Here is a 17,765-nt window from a genome sequence, read left to right on the forward strand (position 1 = left end):
ACAGTTCACAAAACATGGATACAAACAGCCAGAAATACATTAAAAAGACAAATGCCTCTCTAATGTTCAAGAAAATGCAAATAAACTTTGAGATATCATTCCTTGGATTGGTAAAGCATGTATTTCCGTTGCTGGGGAAAAGAAATACACAACCCTTTTGGAGATGGCATTGGCAGTATCTATGAAACTTTTACATGTGTTCTATTTGTTGATTTAGGTGCTCATACATGGGGGGATTCACTTTGTGAAAATTAATTGTATGTGCAATCAGTTCTATTAAGTCCATAAACTCTATTCTATCAAATCTATTAAATCTGTTAAAAGTGCATTTATACATTTTTCTATATGCATATTATTCTTTATTGCTTCTAAAAAGAACTGAGACACATAAAACACACATACCTGACAAGTCAATAATCTTAGTGATGGTATTCTTTGTTTCACAAATTGATAACAAAAAGACAACCAGATTATTTTTAATGGACAATGAATACAAACAGGTATTGACAGAAGGGCAAATCCAAAGGGACAACGCACAGAAAACTCCTCAATCTCCTGGTTGGTCATAAAAATGTCAATTGAAGTTCCAAAGAGATATCACTTTGTGTCTATAAATTTGAGAAATAATAGCACCTGCTTTAAGGGTGGGGATGAGAAAGCACCAATACATCAGTGGTGGAAATGTGAATTGTTAATAGTCTTTGAGGGGAAAGCAATGTAGTAAAATCTATTAAATATGTACTTTTGATTTAACAAGTCTGTCTTTATAATATATTTATAAATGCTCTAGTGTATAGGGACACTGAACACTTTGGGCAGCACAAGGTGGAAAAAGGACCAGAGAACCTTCCAAAAAAGAGTACATCAACAGTGCTGCACTACACCAGGAAATACTGTGCAACTCTAGGAGGAATTCATGAACAATGGCCACTTTGCCCGGGAGGATACACGTGAAATACCAGGTGACAAAAGGTGAACAGAGGCTGGGCATGGTGGCACATGCCTATAATCCCAGCAACTGGGGAGGCTGAGGCAGGAGGATCACAAGTTCAAAGACCAGCCTCAGGAACTTAGCCAGACCCTGTGTCAAATTAAAATTTTAAAAAGGGCTCAGGATGTGGCTCAGTGGGTAGCACTCCTGGGTTCAATCTCCAGCACCACAAAAAGGAGGGGGAAAGCTGATGCATCTGATTTTGATTTGGTTGGTTTCGATGCCCTTATACAAGCTTACAGGAAGTAGAATTGATTAAGAACCCTATGTCTGGAGGCAGGAAGCAGGGGGCCAAACCCTGGCTTCACCATCTCCTCCCTGGGTGTGGTAACCTGCACTCCTGTTTCCTCAACTGTGAAAGGTGGTAAAATAATATGTACCTCACAAGCCTCTTGTGAGCATGGGACAATTTCTGTGGTACTTAGAGTTGTCGTGCTTAGAGCTGCCTGGTGTGTCATTTTGGTGCTGTCATGACTGTGAATATAATTTACATGAGCATGGAAAATGTGCAGGAAAAAGTACACCCTCATCCCTCATTGGGGACCTCAGGTGTGCAGAGCTGGAGGGGGCAATTAACCTCTGCAGAATTCAATTTGTTACAACTAGTGTGTTTCTTGAAAGTTTTTTTTTTTTTTTTTTTAATATGGGGACTGGGTTTTTTAATATGGGGACTGAGGGTTGAACGCAGAAGCCCTCTACCACTGACTGAGCTACACCCCAGGCCTTTTTATTTTGCTTTGAGACAGGGTCTCGCCAACTTGCTGAGGCTGGCCTCAGACATAATTGCCTCAGCCCCCCCAAGTTGCTGTGATTACAGAGGGCACTTTTTAAAGATTCACTAAAGTGGAAGGAAAACAGGAAGAGGAAGCCAGATAGTCTGCCCCGAGTTCTCCATGTGCTCCAGGGAAGGCCTGGGAAAGGAGATGCGGGCAGGGCAGGAGTCTGGGGAAAGCCCTCTGCCCCACAGGAGATCTGAAGCCACTCAGAGGCCAAGGCAAGCGACTGCTGCTTTCTGGATTCAGTTGACTCCTCTCCAGGATGGAGCTCCCAGTGGCACCCATGAAAGGCATGGTGCTTACTACCAAGGGCAGACCTGAGTCTGGGTCCCAGTGATGTTTATGTGTCACTGTGTGCCAGACATCCAAGAGCCCTATTCTGCTCAACCCATTTAATTCCTCCCCAACCCTCTGCGCTGAGACCCTCACCTTATCATCCCCGCATTGCAGACGGGGAAACTGAAACACTGAAAGATTACATCATTTGCCAGAGCTCACACACCAGAAAGTGCCCAGAATTCCAAGGTGGGCAGCTTGGTCCTGAATTCTAGTTCGGGACCACTGGGCTCTAGGGCCTGCCTATATGTTTTGTTAATTGTCCCTCTTCCAACCTCATTTTATTCAGCTGTGACCATTACTCACCTCTTTGGATGGCTGCAAGGGTTAAATGCGCCTTTGGGCCTGTGAAAAGCATTTTTTTAAATGGGAACCTTTGTTAGCTCAGTCCCTGCAGGAAGGAAGAGATGTGCCAAGGCCCTGGGCCCTCTCCCTCCTGTGCAAGTTCCTGGTAAGTTATCCAATACCCGCCCCTAGCGAAGCGCCCAGGGCTCTGCGCCCATCCCCACCTGACCCAGATTCACCGCCCGACCACACCGCATCCTGTGGGGCCCTACCAAAGGAGGAAGTTGGAAACCGGGGTCCCGCGTGATTGACCCAGGAAGTCCTGCAGGGGTGTGAGGCAAGCACTTCCCAGCTGCTGTGCTCCAGCAGATAAAGGTGGCCCGCCCGCTGCCAGGTCCTAGCCCGCTCTGCGCGCCCTGCCCGCCATGTCCCGCCCCTGCGCGCTGCTCGCCTGGGCCCTCTTCGCCCTCTTCGGACTAGGAGCAGCTCAAAATAAAGAAACCCCAGCCTGCTGCGGCCCCATCGTGCCCAGGAGTGAGTGGGGGGCCCGGCCGTCGGAGTGCTCCCAGCCCCTGAGACAGCCAGTGCGCTACGTGGTGATATCGCACACTGCGGGCAGCAACTGCGACACCCCGGCCTCCTGCCGGCAGCAGGCCCAGAATGTACAGCACTACCACGCGAGCACGAGGCGCTGGTGCGACGTGGCGTACAAGTGAGTGCGGAGGGAGGCAAGGCTGAACTGGGACCGTAGGGGACAGGGGTGCAGTCGTGAGCCGGTGGACCTGGTTATAGATCTGGTCCTGGAGCCACCTGGCTGAGCTCTCGGGGATTGTGGTTTCTCCCAGGGTCACCACCCAGGACTGGACAGGTAGGTGCAGACAGCAGCAGATGCTCTGAGGACCTCAGGTCCCGGCTCTGATGCCCAGAGGAGGGGGCAGACAGACTGTCTCATGCACCAGAGATCCTCTCCACCTCCTCCAAGGAATCCCTTCACAATGGCTGGCGCCTTGTCAGGAGGCTGGAGTGTAAGGCCAGGCTGGGCTTAGTGCTGCCTGAGACCCAGCAGATCCCTCCCCAGCCAGGACAGGTCCTCTCCCCTTCAGCCCCCCTCTCTGTAGTGAACTGGGCTTAGGCCAAATGCACGGGAAGCACTTAGCATATCGAAAGAGCCCAAAACCCATGCCTTATGAACATTAAGCACCTACTGTGTGTCTGTCTTGTGCAGAAGCTGGAGCCAGACTCCCCAGAGGCGCCTTCAGAAGGCTGGCTGGAGGAAAGGACCTGAGAGGATGGCTCTGGGATGGGGGGCTGAGGGAAGCTGCAGGGGGAACAGGGGCAAATGCTTTGAAGCCCAGTGGGCAGATCACACCTGAATGGCAGAATGGCGGGACACTGGAAGGGGCCTGGTGGGCCAATGAGGATTTTGGTTTTTACTCTGAGAGGGAACCACGGAGGGGAGGGGGAAATTGGATGCATCCAGGCAATAAACACACAGAGCCCGTGACAGAACCATCACGGGCCAGTCCCCACAGCCAGCATCATTAGAGTATTTCTAGTCTCTGTAAAGGCAGATTCTGTGAGCTGGCTTCATAAGGGGCAGATCCAGGAGTTGGATTCAGAAGTTCCAACATTCTGTGTATCCTCAGTGACTCTGTGACCCAGAGAGCTGAGTCCGAAGATAATGCAGTTCCAAGGTGTGACCTTCCAGTGAATTCCCTGGTGCCGGTCAGACTTGCTCAGTCAAGACGTGTTCAATGAGTGAATCTTTAGGATCTGCTGCCAGGATTGGAAACCCCAAAGAAGCAGATGTGATCCCAACCCTTGAGCCCCTGATTCCGAGGGGCAAGTGCCTATAGGGGCAGGACCCTGTGAAAATCATGTGGCTTTCTGAGTCTTTGCTCTTCAGCTTAATGTGGCAAAGACACCTCAGAGGGTGGTCTTGTGAGGGTTCAGCAAAGTAAGGGTTCAACAAATCCAAAAGGCAGGCAGGAAGAACAAGGAATAAGACCATGAGGATGGGCATCCTGGAGACCCGAGCAAAACTCTGGCTCTGCCTGACTGTGACCTTGGACAGGAGCGCCCACTCCCCCAAATCTCTTTATAATGTGGGGTGGCAGTGACCCATGGATTGTATGGGAATTTAAAAAAAAAAAAAAGGTACACACAGAGCTGTGCTTGGCATGTGGCAGGGGCCACAGTGATTGTTCTTGTGGAAAACTAGAGAATGAGGAGGGGGTACTGGAAATTGCACGTGCTGTGGCAGGAACAGGGTGGGATGAATGAAGGAGGGAAGCCCTTCCTCCTCATCAAGTCTGACCCCCCCACGCAGCTTTCTGATTGGAGAAGATGGGCTCGTATATGAGGGCCGCGGCTGGAACATCAAGGGAGAACACACAGGCCCCACCTGGAACCCCATTTCCATTGGCATCACCTTCATGGGCAACTACATGGGTGAGTCACTGTCCAGAAGGCTGGCATGGGCTCAGGGCATGGGGCAGCAGGTGGAAGGTGGCTGAGAGGTTCTGCCACTTACAAGATCTGTGACCTCGGGTAAAGGATTCCATTTCCTGAGCCTCATCTACTCCTTGAGTAATGGTGGGAGCCGCAGGGTGGGAAGGAGGAGTAGCTGATCTATACACCCAGTCCAGATGTGGGTGCTGGCTATCAGCATGGGCAGAACACAGAGGAGGGAGAATAAGCAATAATGATTAGGGCAGCCAGTGCTTGCTAAGGCTTCTAGGGATGTTCCTTGGGTTTTCCATAAAGTAGCTGCCATTACTATCTCCTTTCATGAAGGAGCAAACAGGCCAGAGAGGGCCCCATTCACCCTACCTCATACTATACTACTTCTGTCCTTCAAGGAAGCCCCAGACTAACTTCTGCATCTATCCCTCCAGAGCGGGTGCCCCCACCACGGGCCATCCGGGCAGCCCAGAGTCTGATGGCCTGCGGTGTGGCTACAGGAGCCCTGAGACCTGACTATGAGATCAAAGGACACCGGGATGTGCAGCAGACACTCTCTCCAGGTGACCAGCTCTATGCAATCATCCAGAACTGGCCACACTACCGCGAGTGAGGCCCTGCTTGTCAGCCCCCTGCCCCATGCCTCTCTCCCCAAGAGCTGGGAAAACCCCTGCCTCCTCCTCCTCCAATAAAGATGCAGCTTGAGAGGCTGAGGCAGGAGGATCACAAGTTCAAGACCAGCCTGGGCAACTTAATGAGATCCTGTCTCAAAATAAAATAAAAAGGCCTGGGGATATAGCTCAGTGGGAGAACACCCCTAGGTTCAATCCCCAGTACCTCCACATATATAAATAAATAAATGCAACTCCAACTGTGTTCCTGAACTGGCCCCCCCCCACATGCCCTGCTCCTCCCTCCCACGAGGTCCCAGCATCACCCTTCCTCCCAGCACTCTGCCCTTGATGGTGCTCAGAACCCAGAGGCCCCGACCCTGAACCAAGACCCCGGAGATCCCAGCTCGGAAGCAACATCACAGCTCAGAACCCAGAGGTCTCAGGTCAGAGCCCAGGAATCAGCACCAAGTAGGTTCAGATGTCACCACCAGCAGCTCAGGGGGCTTCCCAGGCAGTGGACCATGCTGCAAGACACCCCTTCCCCACCACACCACCAAAGACATCCTGTGCAGAACATCCTGCTTGAACTCCTTTGGAGCTGGATGGCTTGCTCCCACTCCTCAGGTCTCCCCTTGCATTGCTTGAGAGAAGGTAGAAGTTCTTCCTGAGCTTGAGCCCCCATCTGCCTCCAGACATGTCCAGAAATACCCACAGATCCCAATTACACACCCCCTCCCCTTTCTCTTCACTCCACCCCCACCCTTCAGTCATAAGTTGAGGGGTCCCAAGGACAAACAAGTTTATTTACAAAACACACATACCCTATCTCCCAGCATGCACTGCCTGGAGAGTGGGTGGGGTCAGGGCTTCACAAACCTAAGACCTCAGGAGCACCTGGAGGGGTGGAGCCTGGGTGGGGCTGGAAGGCCACCCTGGCCCTACCCCACACCATACCCACTGGTGAATGGTGGTGGAGGGGCAGTACCACCTCTCCATGGTCATGACCGGGTGTCCAGTCGATTCATGTATTCTTGCAAGGCCTTCAGGCGGGCATCTATTTCAGCCATATCAGCCGCCTGGTGGTCGGAGCTGTACTCTGTGAGAGCAGGCATGGGTATGGGGGGCTATGAAGGGCCTGCAGCCAGAGGGAGCTCAGGGCCCATGCGCTGCCCTCAGTCCCTTCCCTGCAGGATCTGGGGCTGGTGCACTCACCTTTGATGGGGACCCAGCCCCCTGAATTTGCCAGGTGTCTCCGATGATTACTGTGTTCCTGAGAGGTGCACTTCTGGTGATGGGAAAACAAGAAAGCAACAAAGGGGATCAGGCACCTTCCCTCTGTTCTTGCCCCCACCCCAACCCCAATTCCACTGGAATTTCTAAAACCAAGGACCTCAGGGGAAATAAGGGCTGACACCTACTGGGCACCAAAATATCCTCCTGTGTCATCACAAGGACCCTTTAAGGGAACCATCCTTGATTAAGAAAGTGCAACCCAGAGATAAGTAATGAGTATTTCCAATCATTCAGGTAGAAAGAGCCAGGTGTGAAGACCTGGCAATTTGGACCTAGATCCTGTGTCCCCCACTATTTCTCTCCAATCCCACAGTGGCAAAACACCCTGTTTTTAGAGGCCTTTCAGAGTCACCTCTGCAACCTGATCCCAAGGAGGGAATCATGGGAAACTGGGACAGCTGGCTGCCAGGAGCTTAATGCTAATCACCTCTCCTACTCCAAGGCCTGGGAGAGACACTCACCATATTGGACGCACTCCACGGTGTAGGGCTGGGTGGTTTCCCACGGCCGCAGCGAAGGCTGAGAGAGGAAGGTAATCAAGGACCAACGTGGAGTCCTTGCTACAGCCCACCTGCTCCGCCTTTGAAGTTTTAAGAACCACCACCCCCCAGCCTCCATCACCCAATTTCCCTGCAAAAGAAGGTTTCCAGTCTCCCCAAACACCCTTTCGAGATGATCCTACCAGGATCCAAGTTTTACCCTCTGGAGAGTGACTCAGAGAAATCTTCGAACTCGCTGCAGGAGCTGGCAGAGGAGCAGCGGCTGCGGAAACTGTCCACTAGAGCGAGAGGCAGGTGTGAGTCCCCTGCAATCGCCAGCCCCGCCCCGCCTGCCCCCAGCTCCAAGCCCGTTACCCGAGGAGCTGCGGTTCCGGGAGCGGTTAGCTGAGTCCCCACGGCCAGTCACGGCAGCTGGGGGCCGGGTCTGACGAGACCATGAGATGGAAGGGCCATCCCCGCTCCCTCCACTACCCAATCGGTTCCGCTGCTGCTGCTGTTGCCTGAAAAAAAAAAAAAAACGAAAAGGAGACGCCCCGCTGTGCGCCCAACTAATGCAGGAAGGGAGTCGCTGCCAGAGCCGATGATCCACCAGAGGTAACTTGTCCTAGGAGAGGAAAAAGATGCGGGAACCCAGACCAAGTTGGGGGTGGGGGAGGGAACAAGTAAGCAGTTCAGTAAGGGGTCAGGAGAGGAGGTGGGGTCAGGTGAGAAGTGGGAACGGAAAAGGGGAAGAGGAGACATGCTGCAGGTGACAGGAGACAGAGGCTGATAGGAGGCGGGGACACCAGTGGCAAGAGAGTAAGCACAGGTTAGGGAACCAGTACCGGAGGGGAATAAGGGCAGGGAAGAGAGAGAATGCGCACTAACTTCATCCTGATCTCTTTCTGCTTCTTCTCCTTTGCTTTCACAAAGGCCGTGGGGTCGAAACGGGTCACACGACCACCTATGCCAGTGTGGGCAAGTGGGGAGAGGAGGCTGAATCAGGCTCTCACAACGGTAGTCTGTTCCGCCTCCCCCCAAGGCAGGGCAGGGCAGGGCAGGATGGGTGGAGAGAGACCTGTGGGCGAAGGCGAGGGGCGGGCAGGTCGGCCTCGACCTCGGATCCCATGGCCGCTCTCCCGGGATGAGGAACGGGCGGCGGCGCGGCCACGAGACGTGGAGCGCTCCCGGGACGATGAAGCCCGGCCTTCCCGGGCTGGGGGAGGCACCGCGGGTGAAGACCGCCTCCTGAGAGCACACGATGGGCTATTAGTTTCCGCAGGACAAGACAACCCCAGCCTTTCTCTGAATCCCCAGGCCTATCCCCACCAATTCCTGCAAGTTCACGCTGACCCACCGGGCACTCTCCGCCGCGCTCCGCCTCTCCCAACCCCACAGACGCCTGTCACTTCCCTACATAACATTCACGACTCTTTTTCCCAGGCCTCCCACAGACCCCTGAAAACCCTTCCCAATTTTCTTCCACCCACCCCCATAAATGCTGGCACTATCTTCCTGATCCCACAGATGAGCCACACCTGGTCGCTCCGCACAATACCTTGGCCCTTCCCCTCAAGTCCTGCCCATCTCCCCACAGGCCCCGCCCACCATTTCCACTAGTATTACGAATCCCTCCCTAAGCCCCACGTTTAGGACCCTCCTACCCGACAAGCCACGCCCACCGCCAGGCTCCGCCTATCCTCTCCCACCTGCCTCGGACTCCACCCCCTCCCGGCCCCGCCCTCCCCTGGCCGAGGTCCCTCACCCCCTTTTGTACAAGGCCAGCTCGCAGTTCAGCGTCTTCAGCCGGGATCTCAGGCTCCGCTCCGACGCCTTCACCTCCTCCAGCTGCAGGAAGTGGAGGGGAGCGGCGTGGTCCAGGATGAGGCCAGCGTCCGCGCCCTGCGGGCCATACCCGCCGGCCACCCGGCCCCCTCACCTCCTTAGCCAGGCGGCGGCAGTCCTGGCTGCGGCGGCCGGCTCCCCTGTGACCCAGGCCGCGCTCCTGCCGCAGCTCTAGCTCCAGGCCGCGCACCAGCCCGCGCAGCGCCTCTGCCTCCTGGCGCGCCGCCCGCCCGGCCAGCGCCTCCTCACGAGACCGGCCCAGCTGTGCTTCCAGCTCCCGCTTCTCAGATGCCAGGCGAGACACCCTACGGGGAGCAGGTGGCGAGGACTGAAGGCGCACGGCCCCTCCAATCCTGCTTCTCCACCGGGGCTGGGCATGGCCAAACCTTTCACCTCCCCACCAAGTGGGAACGGGATCCCATCAGTCCCAGCTGCCCCCCGGGGGGAGTGGTTAAGGTGGTTATCTCCGCGGGGGAAGGGACACAGTCACATCACCCTCATTCATCCCATGAGACGGGCACGACCCCATCTCTCACACACACACACACACCCGTGAGGGGTGGGGGACACGGCGTTTGCGTTCTGATTTTTAAAGATTTCATCCGTCTGGCCATCTCTACACCATGAAAGCCTGGCCCTGAGTCCTTACTCTGGCCTCCAGGACCTTCCCAGCCAGGTCTTCCTGCAGCCTCTCACCAGCGGATTTTATGAAATGCAAATCTGACCAGGTCACTACGTGATCAAAATGCCTCTTTGAGGAAATGACATATACATAAGGCTCTTTGATGTGAAAGAGTAGAAATAACCAAAATGCCCATCAACAGAACTAGCTGAATTTCTGTGGTACTTCCAGGCAGAGTGCCAACAACTGTGGAAAGGAATGGATGAGGAGGACCTGTCTTCTGCCCCCAGGTGGTCACCAGGATACATTGTAAATCAGCACAGAAGAGTGGGTTCCAAGTCCCTTTTTATAAAAGAACGTAATTATAAATTATAGGTATGTTCATATTTTCAGAATAGAATAACTAAAAAGCTTTAAAATGGGGAAGGACTGACTGGAGATGTAGCCGTGATAAAAGTACTTACCTAGCAAGTGTGGGGCCCTGGGTTCAATCCCCAGCACCATAAAAAAAAAAAAAAAAGCAGGGGGAGGAGGATTGATTACCCGTGGAAAAAGGAGGAAGAACAGGGATAGAAACTGGACCTCTCTGAATGGAAACCCCTTTTTCACTCTGACTCTAGGACTATGAAAATATTGTATATAAAGAGTTACAAGCTCTGTTACCCAAGCTGGCCTCAAACTCCTGGGTCATTTCAACATGAAGGGTTCCTACTGGCCAAAGACAAGACATTATCTACATCACAAAGAATAAATGCAAGGCTGAGGTTGTGGCTCAGTGGTTGTGGCTCACTTGCCTAGCATGTGTGAGGCACTGGGTTCGATTCTCAGCACCTCATATAAGTAAATGAATGAAATAAAGGTCTCTCAACATCTTAAAAAAACATTTAAAAAAGAATAAATGCAATGAATGAATCTGTGGCAGGCTAAATAGTGTCCCCCTCCCTGAGAAAAAAAGATATCCCCGTCCTTTTCCCTGGAATCTGTGACTCTTAGCTGATATGGCAACAAGGCACTTATGGGTCTGATAAATTAAGGATCTTGAGATGAGATTTTCCTGGCTTATCAGGGTGGGCCCTAAATGTAATCCCAAGTATCCTGATTCAGAATCAGAGAAATGAGACACAGAAGAGGAAAGGACAGTGTGACCACAGGCAGAGACTGGAGTGAGGTGGTCATAAGTCAAAGAATGTCAGCAGACACCAGAAGTTGGAAGAGGCAACAGAGTCCCCCAGCGTCTCTGGAGGGAGCCCAGCCCTGCCGATGCCTTGACCTCAGTCCAGTGAAAGTGGTTTCAGAACTCTGGCCTCCAGAACTGGGAGACAACAAATTTTGGTGTTTTAAAGCCACCAATTTTGTGGAACTTTGTCACAGAAGCCATAGGAAACCAACACAAGATCAATTAAGTTGAAGTTCACAGAGTTTATAATGATACAAGAACAAAAGTCACTGATCTCCATGGTGAATGATAAGGAACCAATACATTATTCTGATGAAAGTTAAATAAAAGAAAGAGTTAAGCATTAATCATGCCTTTCCTGTAAAAAATGTACCTGGGGGAAACCAAATGAGAGAATGTTTTTCTTTATTGAAAACCTGAAGCTAACAAAAGCAGAAAGAACTATGGAATTAGATCACCACTTATGATCCTTGTAGTGAAAAATCAATCCAGCCAACAATCATCAATATCTGTCAAAGCTACACATTAACTCAGTTGTTCTCACTCTGACTGAAAACTAAAATCAATTAGGAAGATAAAACATTCAGATAACCACATTTTTGGCAAAATGTTGAAGTTCCCCTTTGCCATCCAAAAGGCTGGGGCGCCACCTTGTGGCCATTCTGGAAAGTGCATGTGCACACAACCCTACGCAGGAAAGAACTGATCCGTGAAGCTTCTCCTGCGTCCCACCCTGGCCTCCCCACTGTGGCTTTCCTCCCTGCCCATCCAGCTGTGCACGGCCACATGTCTCCCAGCCCCATAAGTTCCCATTCCTGGCAAAAGAGAGGACCAATCTGCTCTGTGAGCACTTGGCGCTCAGTCCTGCTGTCAACAGGGCACACCAGCAGGGAGGAGGGGCTTGGCACTGGCTGCCTGGGTCTGAGGTCTAGCTTGGCTGTATCACTCACTGTGTGACCTGGGGAAAGTCCCCTAACTTCTCTGGGACTCTATAAAATGAGGACGACAGCAGTGCCCACCTGTCTACCTCATAGGGCAGCTTTGAGAATAAAATTAATTCCCCACAAAGCATTGAACAGGGTCCCTGGCATGCAGGTAAATGCTCAGTAAGCATAGTCTCTGGTACTATTATTATTATTATTATTACATCATGTTTCCACCAGCACCAGGACTGCACGCGCTGTTCCCTTTGTCTAGAACACTCTTGCCCAACTCCTCCTAACCCGCCCCAAAGCCGGTCAGGCCCTGTCCCACCCCTCTTCACCCCATCTCTGCTTCGGGAGACAGCCTGGGTGGCCATGTGATTAGCATTCACTTGCGCTGGGCTGGGCACCACATGAGGGGCAGGGAGGGGCCAGAGACACCTGCTGAAGGTGGACTTAAGTGACTCTCGGCCTGCCTGCACACCTGCCACTTCCTCTGCCAACAGGGAGGATGAGGACCCCCTCAGGACCAGCCCCACCTACTCTGAGCCTTCAGTGTCCACAGACATTTCTGTCTCCCTCACTGGCTGGAAGTCCAAGAGGGAAAGGCCAGATTGTCGTGGTCACCGCTGTGTCCCGAGCACCACCCAGCACAAGGCAGGCACACAGGAGAGCTCAGAATGAACAGGGTGGATGAGGGATGGCACGGAGGCCCCTGCCCCCCACCCCCAGCCCTGGCCGCCCACCCCTCCCAGACTCACTGCTCCCGCAGGTGCCAGATCTCAGTCTCCCGAGAGTCCCGAGCATCCTGGCCGTCCAGCCCTCGGAGGCGGCCCAGCTCCTCCTTCAGTGAGCGGATGATGCCCTGCAGGACCACAGGGTCTGGCTTGCCCTGGTACGGAAGGGGCAGCGGGTAGTGAATCCTGAAGAGGGGGATTAGAACCAGGGCATCTCAGAGGCTGAGCAGCTGCCTGAGGGTGAAACCAGGTTCTGAGAGCCAGAGTCAAAACACAACCCACGCCCCATGCCCTGCCCTGCCCTGCCCAGGCCCCTTGTACCAGCCACCCCTAGGGGCCTCTTCCACGCACTTCTGAGACCTCAGGGACTAGGCCCTGGAGCAGTCTCAGGCAATTTCGTGTTGCACACTGCTGGCAGAGAGGACATGTGACCAGCCAAGCACAGTCCTAATTCAGACTCCACAGTGAGAGGTTCCGGTTGCCTGAGCTGGTCACCCCTTGGCTGAGGAAAAGGACTGCAGGTTGGTTAACTGCCCCGCCGTCTACAATTCACAGAGGACTGGCCCCTTCCCACTAGAACATCCAGCAGCCATTACCAAGAGGGGCAGACGCTGCCCTCAGCTACTCCAGAATCATTCCCAGTTCCCTTCTCCCTGTCAGAACGGCTACAAAGCCATACACTCGCTTTCCCAGCAATCCTCTACAAATGGCCAAATATTATGAGAAATCTGTTAGGAGTCTTGTGGCCATATTTTTGTTTTCCTGATAAACCAGCAAATTCAATTAGCAAACTCAGCGCTGTCCCTTTTCTACCTGCTTTAATACAGACGTAATGCCTGGAGATACAGCAGCTATTTTGTGACTGTAAGAGATAAATATGAAGTCAAAATGCCAATATCTTAAGTATGACAAAGGAAAAAATAAAACAAAAACAGCCTGAGTTTATAATGGAACTGTTGATTGGCAGTCATCTAGACATTTTGTTATGTGATAAACTGTTGCTTGTTGAAAGCACTGGCAATGGAGCCAAGCACAATGGTGTATGCCTGTAATCCCAGTGATGTGGGAGGCTGAGGCAGGAGGATGGCAAGTTTGAAGCCAGCCTCAGCAACTTAGAGAGATCTTGCCTCAAAATTAAATTAGAAGGGCTACAGAAGTAGGCAGTGGTATAGCAACCCTGGGTTCAATCCTCAGTATCTTGAAATAAATAAACAAACACTAGTAATGGTTATTCGGCTACTTGTAGCCAAACACAATAATAAATAATGTAAACCCCACACCCAAGACTCCGAAGGCAAAGCATAAATAACACCCCCGCATGATCCAGGCTCCAAGGGGTTCTTCCCCCAGCCCTGCCCACCAGCCCGGGCCTGGAGCCGGCCCCCTGTGCCCACCTGTCAAACTCCACAGAATAGATAAGGATCAGGTAGCGCTTGGAGTTGAGCTGGTTCGATCTAGGGGCCAAGGTGCTCGGGCGCCCCCCCAGCTTGCGGTTCCGCAGGGACTCCAGGTCTGTGTAGGTCAGAAGGTCTAGGGTGACCGATTCACTGCTCTATTGGAGAGGAAGGAAGAAGCTGCCCCAGGGCTGGCAGGGCCACCCCAGAGCACACACCCACACTCCCAGGACCACCTCGCCCCGGGCAGCTGGACTACCCTGCGCTGAGGCTGCGGGACAGGATCTGGGCATGCTGATCTGGGCATGCGCACAGGACAGGACTGGCGAAAGAAGCTACAAAGAACCTTCATGCTCGGGGGTGGCTTAGGTCTGTGGCTCTCTACGTGTTGTCTGCAGGACCTGGGGGCCCTCTCGGGAGCCCATGAAGCCAAAACTATTTTCATAATGATGCAAAGACTTGGTGTGCTTTCTATTTCTTCTGGGTTGATATTCACGCTAATGATGCAAAGGCAAGGGTGGCTTTGGGAAACTGCTGCCGCCTTGGCGAAATCAAACCAGCTGCACCAGTGGTCCCCAGCTTCTCCATGCCAGGCAGCCTCATCGGGCTGGGATGAGGAAGAAGAAATCAGCAAGCAAACCAACAAATTCAACACAAGAGGTGAAACAGAAACGTTCATGTGGAAGCAGTGAAACTGCTCCATTTGTTGACCCAAGACCTCCAAGTGCCCGTCTCTTCACTCTTCTGTACAAGAAATCGGGCAGGAGCCACCAGGTGCCCCTGCTGCATATCCAAGCCCTGACAGTGGCCTGTGGAAAGCCCTTGTGCAACCACGTTTCAAACCAAATAAGCCACTTTTTCATGGAATAGTATTTTTACTTGAAGGAACTGACAGACAAAACTATGGTTCTTCAGAGCTGGGCACTTGGCAGGCATTTTTTCCAAAATGAACACAGTGAGCCTGTCTGCAAGGAAAACAGTATCTGAGTTGGTTGCCAATGATAAACTTCAAGCTTTGCACTTGGAATTCGAATTAGAATTTTGGAAAATTTGCCCTTGCACTATGCTTGAGGGCTTTTCCCTGTTTCAAGACTCAGCCTGTGAGATCAGTGGGGATGTTACTAAATGTCACTCCTGGCTTTCGATCATAAAATGGGTCAACATTTGAAAGGTCTGTGTAACTCAATGAAGCAATATTTTCCAAATGACCAATGTGTGATATTACAAACTCACTTAAAAAGCCACGCAGAGTACAAGATGCAGCCTCGCGTTTGCTGGGGGAAGAGGGCCTTAGGTTTGGGTTTTCTTTATTCTGCAGTGCTGGAAACCAAACCAGGGCCTTGCACATGCTGCTTGAGCACTCTGCTCCTGAGCTCCAGCCCCAGCCTCAATTAACAGGTCTGAATCTTTTTAAAGCAACAATATAAGTTCGCTGATGAGATTTCAGATTCCACACTGCAACTAACCTTCAAGAAACTACACTTGTCCAGTTTTAGTGTTAACAAAGATGAATAATCACAACTATTTGAAAAAGCTATTAAAATACTACCTTTTCTAACTATGTACCTGTGTAAGGCAGGATTTTTCTATATATTCTTCAACCAAAACATAGCACAAAAGACTAAATACAGGAGCATGTGAGAATCCAGAATTTTCTATCATGAAGCCAGACATTAAACAGATTTGCAAAAATGTAATTTTTCTTTTAGAAAATGTATTTTTCATTAAAATGATATTTAGGTTAACATAAAGGTTTGCTATTGCTATTTCTAAATGAACTCATAAACTCCTTTAAATTTGTTTTAATTCCTAATATGGTAAATAAATATTGATAGATAGAATCTATATAAACAAAAGCTCTTTGGTGTCCTCCACAGTTTTTAAGAGTATAAAGGAGTCATAAGATCAAACAGTTTGAGAACCACTGGGTTATATACATCATGATGCATGCGTACAATATTAAGCAACCACTAACAAGGATGATAAATTCAAAAGTTGATAATAATAAAAAACTGTATCTGTATACCTGTTATGATTAGCCAACATTTTACATATAGTAACTCATCATCTTCACAATATTATGAAATGGGAACTACTATTATTCCCAGTTTATAGGCATTGAGGGGGAAGTGACTGGCTGAGTTCCCATCTAGGAAGTGGCAATAGTAAGTCTGAATTCAAAGAAAAATGTTACAGTCTGGACGGAGAATAAAAAGGGAATTATAAAGGACTCTGAGTCATGCTCAAATATCTTCACAGTTTTATGAGGGCATATTTTATCTGTAATCAGAGAAACAATATGGTTCATAATTTTTAAAAATATCTAAGTACCCTCTGTATCCTAAGTTATAACCTGCTTTTGTTCTCCCATTAATACTTTTAACTACTTGACATTATAAATTTTTTTCAACTGTCTGTCTCTCCCACTAGAATGTCAGCAGCAGAGACCTGGTCTCCCGGGTTCACTGCTCTACCTCCAGTGCCTGCGACAGTGCCGGGCACCCTGTAGATGCTCAGCAAACGAAATGAACAGACTATTAAACTCTCTGATGGGACTAAATTCCTATGAAATATTGTTGAATCTTTTAAAGGTTGGTTGTAAGCCAGGCATGGTGGCACATGCCTGTGATCCCAGCAGCTCGGGCAGAAGGATCGTGAGTTCAAAGCCAACCTCAGCAACTTAATGAGGCCCTAAGCAACTCAGTGAGACCCTGTCTCTAATAAAATATAAAAAAAAAGGGCTGGGGATATGGCTCAGTAATTAAGTGTCTCTGGGTTCGATCCACAGTACCAAAAAAAAAAAAAAGTTGGTTGTAGAATACCTTGGAAAATATATCCACTCATTGTCAATTACAGATCTGCCAACACAGAGGTGGGGGAAGGGGAAAGAAATGAAGAAATGGCTGGGGCAACTTTCACCAGAAATATTAACAAAGGTGCATACTAGTAGCAGAATGGTTTTCTTCTTTATATTTCTGTAATCTGAATTTTCTACATAACTATACTTAGAATCAGAAAATCCACTTAAATTGAGAAAGAAAAAGCCCAATCCCTTCAATGAAGGAGACAAAGGGTCACATAAACATCACATGGGCCTCTACCCCAGAACCAACCCCTAACCCTCAATGCCTGGTCCCTACCTGGGTGAGGGCCGACTCCAGCATGTTACAGAAGATGTTGAACTGTTTGAAGTTCCCTGTCTTATGAGTCAAATCTTCAATGACTGGGTGGGGGGAAAAAAGTCCCTCTTGATATCTGACCACTTGCCCAACCCAAGGGTAATACATCCTAGCCCTCAGACTCTACCCAGCTTGGGTGCCTCTGGCCTAGGGCATGAGACCTCCCCACCTTGGGAGCTCTGGTCAGATAGAAGAGGCAGGCAGGCAGAACTAGGGGGAACCTCATCTTTTAGGGAAAGCTGGCCCTAGGGAATGGGAAGCGAGCCCACCCAAGGGAGGCACACTCACAGCTGGCATCGAACTCGCCACGCCACTGGTCGGCTGTCATCCGGTCCTCCACCTCCAGCTCCAGCACCTGCCCAGAAACCACCACCCGCACAGCATGCTCCACACCCCGGAAGACGTAGTCCACCTGAAGGCCAGCGGGCTGGTCCATGGCCAGGGTCACTGGAGAGAGGGATGAGACAAGAGACCCAGAGGGGCTGAGAGGCCAGACTTTTGAGCTGAAGACCATTCCTATCCTGGGTTCACCACTTACCAGCTGCACCTTGGGAAAATGAGTTCACTTCTCTCTGAGCCTCAGTTTCCTCATCTGGAAAATGAGTGTAACTGTGCCCCCTACCTCACAGAGTTAGCATGAGGATTCAACTC

The 17,765-nt window shown here is 50.9% G+C and overlaps 2 protein-coding genes across 5 annotated transcripts in view; one reads left to right on the forward strand and one right to left on the reverse strand.

Annotated features, from left to right (window-relative positions):
• Nucleotides 1-2,756: 2,756 nt before the first annotated feature.
• Pglyrp1 (peptidoglycan recognition protein 1) lies at nucleotides 2,757-5,722 on the forward strand. Its single transcript, XM_027945955.2, has 3 exons — nucleotides 2,757-3,100; nucleotides 4,718-4,839; nucleotides 5,286-5,722. Exons 1-3 carry the CDS (start codon nucleotides 2,814-2,816, stop codon nucleotides 5,462-5,464), a joined length of 588 nt encoding a protein of 195 aa, XP_027801756.2. The 5' UTR covers nucleotides 2,757-2,813; the 3' UTR covers nucleotides 5,465-5,722.
• Nucleotides 5,723-6,239: 517 nt separating this feature from the next.
• Ccdc61 (coiled-coil domain containing 61) overlaps nucleotides 6,240-17,765 on the reverse strand; it is an 86,691-nt gene continuing 75,165 nt past the window's right edge. For 3 of the 4 annotated variants that reach the window (XM_071604799.1, XM_071604798.1, XM_071604797.1), the window contains exons 2-14: nucleotides 17,403-17,561; nucleotides 17,076-17,158; nucleotides 13,936-14,093; nucleotides 12,566-12,727; nucleotides 9,177-9,387; nucleotides 9,003-9,085; nucleotides 8,316-8,485; nucleotides 8,126-8,201; nucleotides 7,613-7,758; nucleotides 7,458-7,536; nucleotides 7,220-7,277; nucleotides 6,678-6,750; nucleotides 6,240-6,561 (exon numbers count right to left, since the gene is read on the reverse strand). In XM_071604799.1, coding sequence (XP_071460900.1) covers nucleotides 6,464-6,561; nucleotides 6,678-6,750; nucleotides 7,220-7,277; nucleotides 7,458-7,536; nucleotides 7,613-7,758; nucleotides 8,126-8,201; nucleotides 8,316-8,485; nucleotides 9,003-9,085; nucleotides 9,177-9,387; nucleotides 12,566-12,727; nucleotides 13,936-14,093; nucleotides 17,076-17,158; nucleotides 17,403-17,550 — 1,545 coding nt within the window. In that variant the 5' untranslated portion in view covers nucleotides 17,551-17,561 and the 3' untranslated portion in view covers nucleotides 6,240-6,463. Of the gene's footprint in view, nucleotides 6,562-6,677; nucleotides 6,751-7,219; nucleotides 7,278-7,457; nucleotides 7,537-7,612; nucleotides 7,759-8,125; nucleotides 8,202-8,315; nucleotides 8,486-9,002; nucleotides 9,086-9,176; nucleotides 9,388-12,565; nucleotides 12,728-13,935; nucleotides 14,094-17,075; nucleotides 17,159-17,402; nucleotides 17,562-17,765 lie in introns of those variants that run through there. The other variant, XM_027945892.2, reaches the window with a different exon arrangement.

The sequence above is a fragment of the Marmota flaviventris genome, chromosome 18 (assembly GCF_047511675.1).
Source record: "Marmota flaviventris isolate mMarFla1 chromosome 18, mMarFla1.hap1, whole genome shotgun sequence".
NCBI classification, from domain to species: domain Eukaryota; kingdom Metazoa; phylum Chordata; class Mammalia; order Rodentia; family Sciuridae; genus Marmota; species Marmota flaviventris.

Coding starts and splice junctions, on each gene's coding strand:
- Pglyrp1 (XM_027945955.2), top strand. CDS start 2,814: ATGTCCCGCCCCTGCGCGCTGCTCGCCTGGGCCCTCTTCGCCCTCTTC. Junction 3,101..4,717: donor TGGTGCGACGTGGCGTACAA/GTGAGTGCGGAG, acceptor CCCCCCACGCAG/CTTTCTGATTGGAGAAGATG. Junction 4,840..5,285: donor CTTCATGGGCAACTACATGG/GTGAGTCACTGT, acceptor CTATCCCTCCAG/AGCGGGTGCCCCCACCACGG.